The sequence below is a fragment of the Leuresthes tenuis genome, unplaced genomic scaffold, assembly GCF_036924035.1.
Source record: "Leuresthes tenuis unplaced genomic scaffold, fLeuTen1.0.hap1 SCAF_15, whole genome shotgun sequence".
Classification (NCBI taxonomy): Eukaryota; Metazoa; Chordata; class Actinopteri; order Atheriniformes; family Atherinopsidae; genus Leuresthes; species Leuresthes tenuis.
Genome location: NW_027325369.1, coordinates 18,017,623 through 18,029,999, shown reverse-complemented (window position 1 = coordinate 18,029,999; position 12,377 = coordinate 18,017,623). Strand labels below are relative to the sequence as shown.

General features: G+C 44.3%; 1 protein-coding gene across 3 annotated transcripts in view; it reads right to left on the bottom strand.

Annotated features, from left to right (window-relative positions):
• Nucleotides 1–12,169, bottom strand: part of LOC140270074 (single-stranded DNA-binding protein 3) — a 35,580-nt gene extending 23,411 nt beyond the window's left edge. For 2 of the 3 annotated variants that reach the window (XM_072365150.1, XM_072365151.1), the window contains exons 1-4: nt 11,843–12,169; nt 3,916–3,988; nt 3,161–3,222; nt 141–225 (exon numbers count right to left, since the gene is read on the bottom strand). In XM_072365150.1, the coding sequence (XP_072221251.1) occupies nt 141–225; nt 3,161–3,222; nt 3,916–3,988; nt 11,843–11,898 (276 nt within the window). In that variant the 5' untranslated portion in view covers nt 11,899–12,169. The remainder of the gene's footprint in view (nt 1–140; nt 226–3,160; nt 3,223–3,915; nt 3,989–11,842) is intronic. The other variant, XM_072365149.1, reaches the window with a different exon arrangement.
• Nucleotides 12,170–12,377: the final 208 nt, after the last annotated feature.

The window sequence follows — 12,377 nt, the reverse complement described above, 5'->3', positions numbered from 1 at the left end:
ACGAGGCCCTCTACACGTTGCTTTTTAACGCCTCAACATTCACCTACAAACAGACATTCGAAAAAAACAAATGAATAACAAAAGTTTCATTGGAGTGTGTAAAGAAACAGAAAGATTGGCAGAGCCCATCCGTCACTTACATAGTCGTGGAAGGCCTTTGCCTCACTGGAGTGTTCACATGTCTCCCTTCGGTCTGGAGCCGCACAATACAAATCCCAGAATACACTACAGTGAAGAGGGGGAGAAGAGGTCAGAGGTTACCAAACAGAGCAATACAAGCATATGTGTAACAGCTATTCATAACCCATTCACACACTCTTACTATCTCCACAGCACTCTTAAACCGTCTCTCATACACTTGAGCATCTTTGGAAGAGGGACACGATGCCAGTGTCACCCCCTCAATCAACCTCTCACTCACTCAACATACACACACACACACACACACACACACACACTTACATTATCATAACCCCACACATCTCTCATTACTTGCATGTATTTCTTGAATCCACAACCCACTGTTAGAGTGGCTTGAAAATGGATCAAAAGTCCTGTGAATGAATCTGATCCTGACCAGGATATATTTAAAAAGTGGGCACACATATAGATAACGTTTAGTTTTTGTTTTTTTTAAGTATCCAGGCACCATAAGTGAAGTGCAACAAGGTGCTTACTCGATCATTTTTCTTACACTGATTGAACAGGAGTGCTATAAAGCCACAGGAACACCAACAAGGGTAATTAGGCAGCCACTTCATATATCCTGATGTAAAATGCTCTCAGACGTGCTGAAAGCCAAAGAGCTGGATGTTTACGTTCCCTTATTTAAAAGATACACTTCTACGACACCAAATCCCCCCCCCCCCGTCTCATCCTGGACTCCGGTTTTTGAGCAGAATAAAAAGAATCCGGCGCATCCCAGAGGGTGAGGTTTTCTAATTGCTCCCCTCAGGAGGAGCATGTGATAATGATGTGTCATCATTACAAGCTGGGACAAGGAGAAAAGACCAGCAAAGATAAAGAGGGAGCATTTTCTTTAAAAACAAACAACAAAAAAAAGGGTGAAATGACGTGTTCGCTTATCAAAGAAAATACATACAGAGGATATTGATAAAGAGATCTTAACGCAACCCACCTCTCGCTACAGGTGGGAACCCTTTGACCCTGAACAGAATGAAGCAGGTATAGAAAACGTAACCCAAGAAAGAGGCTTTTTATTTAAGTTCCAATTGAATAAGAGGCCAAACGTATCGAGATTTGCTTTGCGTTGGATGCTTTTAAATGACTTTTCTGGTCCTTCAGTTTGTTCTTATTAAAACGAGTCCTTGGTCTAATATTGCTGACGGTGCTCTATATGTCTGATGTTGGCTCTTCTGACTCAGCAGAGCCACTCCAGCGGGGTAAAAAGTTACCCGAAGTTGTGTTCATTTTAAGACCATTTAAGGATATAGAACAAGTCGGTACTTTGGAACGACTTTTAATACATTACCGGCAGGTTGCTGGTTTCAGCCCCCCCAAACAAGATCTGATTTTAAAGATGTAAACCAACTATAAAACTAACAGAAATTACACTGAAAAAGTAAAAAAGAAGAAACTTCTGCACAGACAGGCATTTGCTAAAAGCTTTTTTTTTTTTAATCCTCAGAATTATTTCAGGGGACTCGAGAGAAGATTGATTTAACTTTTGGTGTTCAAAGGGTTTCGGTGCGGAGCTTGAGAGGTTGGGTGTCGTGTAATGCGCTTTATAAATGAAAAGTCTTAACTACAGTCAGACATCAGGCGTTGAGTGGACTTGACTCGGTTCAATCGTGAACCACTGAGCGGTCGAGTCAAGGTGAAAGATTTTGTGGGATTCCGCTGGAACTGGAAGAGCTTCGTCAGTGCTGGGAATTAATGCATTTACAGCAAATGGATTCTCTGGAAGAAACCAGAAATCTACTGTATGTGAATGTGGGTCTTAGAGTAAAACGGCGGGTTTTTATGTTTATGTTTATGTTTAAGCAGACGCTTTTATCCAGAGCGACTTCCAATGCAAGCCAACCCTCTGGCTCAGTTTTCACTGACATACACCTCCAGCTGATAAACCTCAGACAGGTGTGCGCCTTTCCTAATTCTGTCTAATGAATTCAATTAAGCACTTAAAAGCATCTCAAGGACCACTGACAGAAGCCGCAGACACCGGAGCTAAACTGTCATTTAAATTTAGACTCATTAAAAAAAAAAAAAGGGTTTAAATACTCGTGTAAATGGAATACTTAATCGTCTGACTTGTGATACGTTTACAGAAGACTCCGGAAGCCACTTTGTGTCATTGTGGTGTATTGTGTTGATGAAAAAGAAAAACAGTTCATTACAAATGGGGGGGGGGGGTGGAGGACACAATGGGGTGATGCTGAGAGAGATATGTGTGAGTACACTGCTGATCAGTGCTAAAGGTGATTTGACCCTGGAGGTCAAATCTTAGGCAGAAGCAGAAATGACTGGGAGGGGGGGGGGGGCACAGGAGAGGGAGAGGTGACACAAAGGAAACTGGAATGCAAAGGGTTAATCTGCTAAGAAGCCCTCTACCATGTGAACAAAGGGGGGAAAGCAGGAGGTGGAGGGGGCACACAAAGGGTGATGAGGGGGGAGGAGGGGGAGGGGAGATTGGGGCTCCATTGCCAAACCATCTGGATCTATTGTTTCAGAAGTGGCGAAGGTTGGAGAGCTGGAGGAGGGGAGAAGACAGGGGGGGGGGTCACGCCCTCGGCGAGTCTGGTCAACCCCAAGGCTGAGACTCTGCCACACCCTCCCCTCATGGAAGTCATTTTTAATCAACACAGTCACACACCTTAAATTCAGCTCAGATTTGGGACTTCTGGTCATCGGAATATTCACGCAGACACTGAATGAGAATGTTTTCGAAAATCTGAACGCGGCTCAAACGAGGACAGCACTTGTGCGTATTACAATAATGCTTTATGGCAGTTCAAGATACACACCGCAGCCTTATCAAGTGTGTATGTGCCAGGCTGAGGGATATAAAGCTTAAGACATGTACAGTCAAATCTGCTTACGCAGTCAAGCAAATGAAATGGACCTGCGTTTCCAATAAATACATATCAATAAAGACATAAAGGGAGAAGTGGCCGCTGATCAAGGTGAAAGTGATACTTACCACCACCATGAATGGAGGAATCCAGGTGGCTCCCCTAATGTAATATTCTTCTCCCATCGAATCTGTGAACAGAAAACAAGTCACTTGCGGCCACTATAGAGAGGATTATGTTAGCTGCTCCAGGGGTTAAGAACATATAATCAGTCTGTAAATGTCAATGTCCTCTGATGTGAAGACAGACATCTTTCTGTCTCTGGCGTCCACCATGCTGCTTTTTCATTTTGGCCCTGTCCCGCCTCCTCTTTTTACACGTGACACGCGTTCGTGAATCAATAGATTTAGACATTCGCTGCTGGCTTGCCGGCATCCGAAGGAGTTGCTGGGAGGTTTGGAAATTTCCGACCGTGTCCTTTAAACAAGGAAGCGTTGCTCCGGTTTTCCTTCCCCACCTCCCAGCGACTCGCCATGGTGGGCGCCGAGCACGATCTGGTGCAACTTTATAGGATTTCCTTCTGAAAAATTTATGCAACATCTTGCACCCTGTAATCACGTTTAGCATGTTTCCACCGACAGCGGATGCTGCTGTAAACATGCACCACAGCAGATACACCGCATTTTCTAAAGCTGAGGAATGAAGAAAGCTGTTTTGCATTCAGAAGTAGTCATGGCCCGTCTTTCAGGCAACGTGTTTCAACAGGAGTCGGCTGAAGTTAAAGCAGAAGTAGCAGACAGGTGATTTCCACAGACAGGCGAAAAGAATGAAGGGCTCTCTAACCTGTGAGTTTGAGCATAGTCTAATGTGGATGCCATCTTACCTCGGACAGGAAGGTCTGTGCTGACTTCTGTGCTCCCACGTGTAGCAGGTACTCGTACACATATAACGCTAACCTGCAATTCAAAGAGGACAAGGTTTCAGCAGGCAAATTCTGACCATCAGAGCGAGGTCAAACTCCTCTTTAACATTAAGAACATGAATATTATGCATTTAAAGGACCGTTTGGCTAAAACATGAACAACACGGTAACCTACTTTTTTAAAAGTGTATCAGTTAATGCTGGGATGTTTGAATGCAACATACAAAGATGTTGAGTGTGATTAAAGATAACATAAGACGCCTCTCTCCAAAGTAGAGAGAGGATGAACTCATGATCTTTAGTACACGACCTCTGACCTGTGCAACCTACGAATGAATGAATTAAGTTTTTTTTCTTCCTTTTCTCACGAAAATGTCTGGAACATTAAGTTTTACATTAAATGAGCATTATTATTGGAAAAAAGGCACTTGGACTACATGCTCTGAGACACAGACATGTGAAGAAGTTTGGATGGTCACTCGTCTCTCCCTGCAGCCTCCGGTCTGAGAGGCAACCTCACAGCTTCCTCCTCCAACTCTCCACCCCTTTCTTTTCGATTAATCAGCTGAAATCTGGCGACATCCATTTCAAATAAACAGCAGATACCAAACCGCTTGGTGCATGCTGTGCGTTTCATCATCAGAGCCCAAATATTGCGCGGGGAAGAGATTTTGGAAAAGGGAAAGAGTCTCTGAAGGACCAAAAATGGACGTTTATTTTACTACTTTTAGTATGTTTCGGCTCTGTAATCGAGACAGAGCCCAATAAAAGTTTATGATGGAGGGCATTGAGAAGAAACAGAAAAAGGGAAGCGCTGCAACCAGAGGGGGGGGGGATTATGACTTCACAAAGAAACTGAGTGTAAGATAAAGAAATGGCACACCAGTGGTTATCATAAATAAATGCCATCAGCATGCATGGCCAGCAAATTGCCTTGTTGTTGTGGGTGCCACAAAGGCAAAGCAAAGGTTTTTTTCATTCTAGATTCAATCTCTGTGCAGTTTACGTATTGAACCCTGGCCGAGCTATTTGGTCCTCAGAAAGTTTCTGAACATTAGGCGACCTATATATTTTTTTCCAACTGCTACAGTGCGATGTATCAGTCTTAATCCTTTAAAGCCCTGAAATCCCAATATAACTCAAAATGAGTCAGAGTGAAAAAAAAATGATGCATTTGCCACAGACTGCGCAGAAACACCTGTATATAACAGTCCCACCGATTCCAACAACATTTTCAACAGCTCTCGTGCGACTCTTTCTTTCAGTCAGTGCTTTTATGAAAAGGTCAACAACACTTGAAATGGCACCACATTTCAGTCCACCACAGTCTATTAACATACACAAGAACCACGCTGTGGAGTGGGAAACCCCCACTGGCCCAATATTGTACTCCTAACTCCTTCACTTAGTCATGTTTAATAGGCTGTTAATGGACCATCAATCGACCCGCAGCGTGGCTATGACAGTGCCCTGTGTGCCCAGTGCAGACACTCCTCTGACAGGCCAATAAGGTCCTAATGAGAAGGACAGTAGCTCAGTGTCATAGTCCCCATCATTAGTCAATGAACTGATCAATGAAACATGGTTTTGAGACAATTGGGCTGTTGTGCACTTTGGTTTGAGCCACTGATAGGTCTGTAGCTTCTCCGATGCCACCCTTGCTGAATAGCGAGATGAAATTAACATCTATTTAAGCACATCTCCTGCATTTACGCCTCTTATGATGAAACACGGTCGGACAATAAAAAAACGGAAGTTGATAAGCTCTGTGGGGATGTCCAGATAAATGACCGGGAGGCGGTTTAATAACTGAGCACTTAATCTGCAGATGCTGAAATGATCTGCATCGCCATGCTTCTTTGGTGACCACTGACAAGGTGAGAGCACCGAGTGCTTCTATTCAAAAACAGAAGACATTCAGCAACTAATTGAACATAAAAGTCATTTCTCATGCAAATACGCCAGAAGCGTGACAACCTCAGCTGCAACCCTTTCTCACTCTAGACGGGATTTTAATACGTCTAAATGAATCAAAACATTTAAATGGAAGCCATGGTGGATCATTTTACTATAACCAGCATGTTAGCGATTGATGGACCTAACTGACAACTGTGGAAAAAGCAGCCGTGCATGAGCATCGATTTATCTACTTCAAATTCTTGTGGAAGTTCAGCTCAGAAGCAGTGTGCTCCACTGTGTTGTGTTAAAATGTTGTTTCCAGGGGTGGAGAAACAGCCTGGCTGTTACAATGCTGGCAAAGACAGAAGTTGTTACGTCTACAGCCTGCCTCAACGCTCGCCTCGCTTTAAAAGATTAACTAGAAAGTTACTCCACGCTGTACTACAGCCAGGTGGTGCCCCATGCACCCGCCGCCTTCGTATTGGACCTGCAGCTTCTTTATTCCACCAACAGAAAGTCGTTATTTGAGAAAGTCGGTTTCTGGCTTTTCAAGTCGATTCAGAATCTTGGTGCCAAAAAAAACAAAACCTGCCATGACAATCAGTTCTCCTCACCTGGTCCTGCCAATCACAGCACAGCCATCACATCACACTCTCTGCAGCACAACACTTACTACGATATGTGATCTATTTTTAAAAAGTCACAGACAAATGTGTTTTAAATAAACACCCACAAAGGGTGAATCAAGGCGCAGGTTTCTGTAATGCTCAAGTTTAAATTGCTGCTTTAAGAGAAGAGAAATGACAGCCACTCCAGTGTGTTACTGCAGATATGACCCGTGCCTGACCCGTTTTTACTACAAATGCTATGCAAATGCTTTGTTAGTATGCAAATGTAGTCTGCAGTCGATTTGAATAGGCAAACAGCGACTGTAGCGTGGAGGCGATGATGCCCAAATGATCATACATCACTGTACAAAAGTCCTGAGCTGTGTAATAATTATTTGAAGTTGCCAGTAAAACAGGAAATAGGGGCAGTGGTTCATTGAAACGTGCAGAATGAAAATACTGTTTAAAGGGGAAGAAAAAAAAAGTTTGGACAACTCTAACGAGCTTGGAAGTCAATATTTGGTGTGAAGACTTTTACTTTCCAACAAACACAGTCTGAACCCTCTTAGACAGGATTTCTTGCTATTCTTTAAGCAGTCTTCAGGAATAGTTCTCCAGGCTTCTGGAAGGACATCCCAAAGCTCTCCTTTGGATGTTGGCTGCCTTCTCTTCCGTAATGTTGAGCTCCTCCAGGCTTTGGGGAGGATTCACCATTCCTGAAGATCTCTTGCCACTGTTTTTCAGCCCAGTTCTTGTATCGTTTGACATAACCTCCGATTTTATCCCCATTTCCCTGCCTTGAGAATGACCTGTTAACAGTCACCTTTTGCTGCAGTTTGTTTCCATTTCTTAAGCGCATCGCTTTTAGATACTGTTCACCTGCTGTAGATTCTTTTCTTTTTCGTCTTCCAATTATCCAGCTTCTTCAAAATTTCTAAGGACACTCACAATGTCACTTTGGGAATCACTTTGTTAGCATAAAAACTATTTCACGTCTGTCAAACTGTCAAAGAAATTGGAGCAATGAACACTGAGTTCGGTGCCTTTTTATGCTTGAATCATTCACAGGTGTCCAAACGTCCAACATCCAAAGAAAAGCTTTGAAAGACCTTCAGAAATCCTTGAGAACTTCTGCTCAAGACCACTTAAAAAGAAAAATTACAAGAATGTCTGCCTCCTCGGAGGTAATTTAGGGCGACACGAGATCTCGATGTTTTAAGCATTTTCAACATTGAACAAAAGAGCTACGTTGGAGAGTAATGAATATCTCATTGAAGTGTCTCATGTTGCCAGTTCTGCTTTAATATCATATGACTTTAGGTTTATTGAACGGTGTGGAATCTGCACTCAACACATCAATGAACGCATACTACCATTACGTGACATTATTATTATTATTTACACATTAAAAGAAACAAGATCATGGTATCAAATGTAGACAGTAAGGGTTAGTTTTTTCCCCATCGCAGGCACCTTTTACTCAATCCAGCATGTCATTATGGGTGCTCTCTGCTGTCCACCTACAGTGTACATGCCTAGAGTTGTTTAATGCCCAACAACACGTAGGCTCCAGAAGTGACACTGCCTGTTGACTGGTTGAAAGTTTGCTTGAGCCTGCTACATCCAGGAAGGCCCCACAACAACAGATTTCATAACATAAAAAAGGAGGAAATGCCAAAAAATCCATAAATAACAAAGATGAGCAGGTGAGAAACAATGACAACACCTGCACTGGGCAACCTTCGTTATCTTAACACTCTGTTCCACTTCAACACAAAGCAGATCTTTGCCCACTTCTGTTTTTTTTCCCCACCATAAAAGCAAAGCTTAAAGGACCAACAACAGCGCTAAAGCAGCCAAGAGCAGCCCACAGACTGTTGCACATGCTTATGAGAGTGCCCCCAAGTGGAAGCAAAACACTACAACATGGAGACGTGTGTTTGGGAGGAACCAACAAAGGGCATACAGAGAAATATGTTCAGCCCTTCAGTCTACCAGAGCAGCTGAATGGGTCAACAAGAGGCCCCAGATGAGGCCTCCCACTGACCTGCAGGTTGGATAATACTACTGATCAGGTCTTATGTTATGGGTAAGACATTTACGCTTATTTTCTTTTGAAATATATTACCCCCAGGTGCGGACATGCGTCAAATGAGACCACAACAATCATATTTTAACATGGAACACTAGTCTTTCACTGTAAACGAATCAGTCCAGGTTGGACCTTCGTGGGTCACAGCATCTTCAGTGAAAAGCATAATAGTTTCAACATGTAGTGCATCTGTTTCTGTTTATACGTTCAGTGGACTGTCTTTCTCCGAAGGTAATAAAACAGTAATGGGTGTTTCCCTCTTGCCGATAACCATCAAGATACGAAAACGCACACCAGCAGATATACATGTAGATGAACAAACAAATTTAAAAAAAAAGAAAAAAAAAAAAAAAGGCTGTGACTCCCCAGAGTTGTCAACTACCCAAGTGGATTTTCACTGATTAATACCTGTAAGTGAATTCAACACCCCACAGACCAATAACATACCCTACAGACATAATACACCCTGGCTTAATTCAGTTCATTCAACAAGTACAATGGGTCATACTGGTTGGTTTACAATTGGCCAATGAGCTTAGGCTGCTAAAGACTGCACTTCTGCTGGGACACACAGTAACACTTGACCACTTTAACAGCGGAATCTGACCACTTTCTGAGGCTCCCGGCAATTTGTAGGTCACAAAGCTCACTGTGACCGCTGGTGTAGAGTGTAAGTCACTGCCACTTGCAGGTCAGTCTCGTATAGGCCCACACACACACACACACACACACCGGTCACCTACATCCCAACACACATAGATACAATACAACACAGAACATCTGCCTGTTACTGAGCTGCTGAGCAATCTCACCTAAACACTTCTAGATCCATACAGTTTTTGGAAATTGTATACGGCCAATCTAAAGCTAAAAGGAAGCTCTGGAATACAACAAAAGCTTCAAATATTGACACACGCTGCAAGCTTAAGGGCTTCCTCAACAGAAATGCCTCCTTAAAAGAAGAGTTTGATTTGCTGTAGGAAATGGTTAAAGACTTGGTCTCATGTCTGGGGATGGGAGGATCACACTGCAGATGCCCCCCCTATGAGGCCCTCAATGAAATTTTTATGTGTGGTGGTGGTGTGTGTTTTTCTGTGGGTTGCAAAAGGGGCTGCCTGTGCATGCACCTGGCCTATTGCATTATTAAAGCTCAGAAGCTAGCTCATTGAAAAGGAGGAGAAGTTCGAGAAGTGGAGCCACTATAGGATGTTTGAGAGCAGGCAAGAGGAGATGGATTCCCTTTGAGCAGAGCTGGGAAGGGACATACCAAGTTTAACAGAGGAAGAAACAGCAGGTGGTGCAGGGTGGGGGTCAGAGGAGGAGCCGAGTGGAAACGTAAAGCAAGAGCACGGCGTCGGTTTATCTGAACAGATAAAATGTTGCAGCGTGTTCATCAGGAAAGGTAAAAGAACCTAAAACGTTGCACTCGTAACGTAAAGCCCGATAACATCTGAACTTCTCCTCGTGAACAGCATTTCTCCACTTTCACCACACACTGTCATGCTTAAGCAAAAACTCCTTCCTTCTTCGCACCCTGTGCGGTGGCCCTTGACCTCCCTGCTGGCCTCTGCCTCAAATGTTCTTAAATGGGACATCAGTGCGTGCATACGCTTACTTCCATAGAGAGAGAGAGACGTCCCCGATGTGCACGCCCGGCACACCTGACATCCTGCCCGAGGCTCTCGACAAAACCCCCTTTTTAAACATGGATGAGTCTGCCCACCACATCTCCCTCTTTTCGGTCCCTTTCTTTCCCCTCTGTCTGTCAACTCTGACGCAAAGCTGAGAGCAGCTGCTTCAGTCTGTCTCAATAATTCAACACTCAAGTGAGGGGATGAGGACTGAGGAGCAGCAATAGGTGGGAAGCAAGTGTTAGGAGGCAGATGAAGGAAGATGTTAGAAGAGCGGTGCGCAGAAAAAACACCACAGAATAAGGGTTCTCAACACGGTATGGAGGAAATAAGGTGTCTGATGAGTCAATTCCATCCCACTTCAGTTTCCCAACCTGAGGACTGACTGTGAGCTGGTGTGCCCCCCCCCACCCATAGCTGTGAGGGTTAAAGCCATGAGTATTCACCAGTTTACTTTCCTAGTTGATCAATTGTTAAAGAAACAATTGTAAAAACTACTAACACGGCAAAGAAAGGGAGATGAGTCCAAAAAAAAAGTTCATTAAAGGTCTAAGCTGGTTTGTGCTTATCAACAGAGGAAATTGGCAGAAGATAGCGGTCCCTGCTTCGCTACTAATGCACCGATGTTTGTGGGATACGCATTTAAAGTTGGTCTGGCAGCTCTGCTGTGTTGGTAACCGTGCGGCACGTATCTCCTGTGCGAACAACAGGCATCTAGACAGAGGCATGCAGACAAAGGGGCTGAAGGGCTACAGCTCCACATGCTAACACCGTCCAAGTTTCCGGACAAATCAGCCACAGATAAGCCTATCTTTGGGACTCCCATATCGGGAGGTGGCAACAGCAACGAACGGTTCACCCCCCCCCCCCCCCAACGGTGCTTCGCACAGCTCGGGGTCACGGAAGACAATCTGGACGGACCACAAAAGTTACGAGGCGAAGCTCTCCTGGTACAGTGAGCCGCCGAGCGCACGCGCTGGATACAATGTAACCAGCGCGTTCAGAGCCGCCACTATCACCGCCGAACGACTCTCCGACACGTTCCTGCGCTACTTTGTAACACAGCCCCAAACAGCTGTATCCTATTTTTAATCGGCCGCTTAAGCGAGGCGGACACAAAAGCCAAGCGAGCTACAATGCACAGCGTCACTCCAAAATGCATTGTTCCCTCACGCTGGGGCGAGGAGAGAGGTGGAACTCAAGTGGGATCCCCATCAATGCTGCTCACAGCCACGAGTGCACATTTAAATGCATTACAGCTCGAAACACGTGCAGAAAACACTCCCGCTTGGAAAAGTGGTGCAACTTTAGCGACCGGAGCTGCCGCTCTCTCTTATGCATTGGGAAGAAAGAAAGAAAGAAAACACAGGAGTGAAACTGGCAGTGCAGCTAGCAGCTTGGGCTAACTTAGCAGCCATGCCTGTAAGTTGGAGGATGCAAAGGAAGAAAGGCAGTTGCTTCAGATGCTTACAAAGTCCTAAACACAAGGCGCAAACTCTCACAGCTTAACTTTTTGCAGCAGGTTTGTTTAAATAAAAAGCTCGTGCATGACTGCTGAAGTAAGTGAACAGTTTCACATCAGTTAGCAAGTTTAGCCACCTAGCACACTCCTCTTTCTTTGCTGGGTATGTGATGTGACACTGCGATAATTTACTTACTTTTCTCTTGCTTGGCTATCGGAGGGGACCACAGCTCCTTTACCCTTGCCGTACATCTTGGAGGCTGTTCTGATACTTTATTTTATCCCACTCGACACCTGTCAAAGAAAGCTACCAGGAAAACCTACTATCTCCATAGCTACCCAGTTAGTGTTGTCTCCCTATCTCTCCCTTGCGCTCTCTTTCCTCCGGTTTCCTTTTTTTCTACATCCCCAACATTGCCCACAAATCAGGCAGGGTTTCAGCCGGGGGGAACTTGAAACAGTCCAGTGGTGGAGCTTTTTTTTTTCTTTTTTTTTTTTTTTTTCAATCGCTGTTCCTGGATTCAGCACACGCCCCCCCTGTTGTGAATCGGTGGGGGCTTCTTAAAGCCGCAGTGCCAGATTATTTTTTTGGTAGACTTTGCCTAAGTTCAAATTCTCTTTTGGAGATCTTCAAGTTCAGGTCTTACGATGTATTTGTGTTCATGTACTGTACCAAGTTGTTAAAACGAAGTGCTATCGCAGTGTTGAAGCATTTTTAAACAGTCATGTGT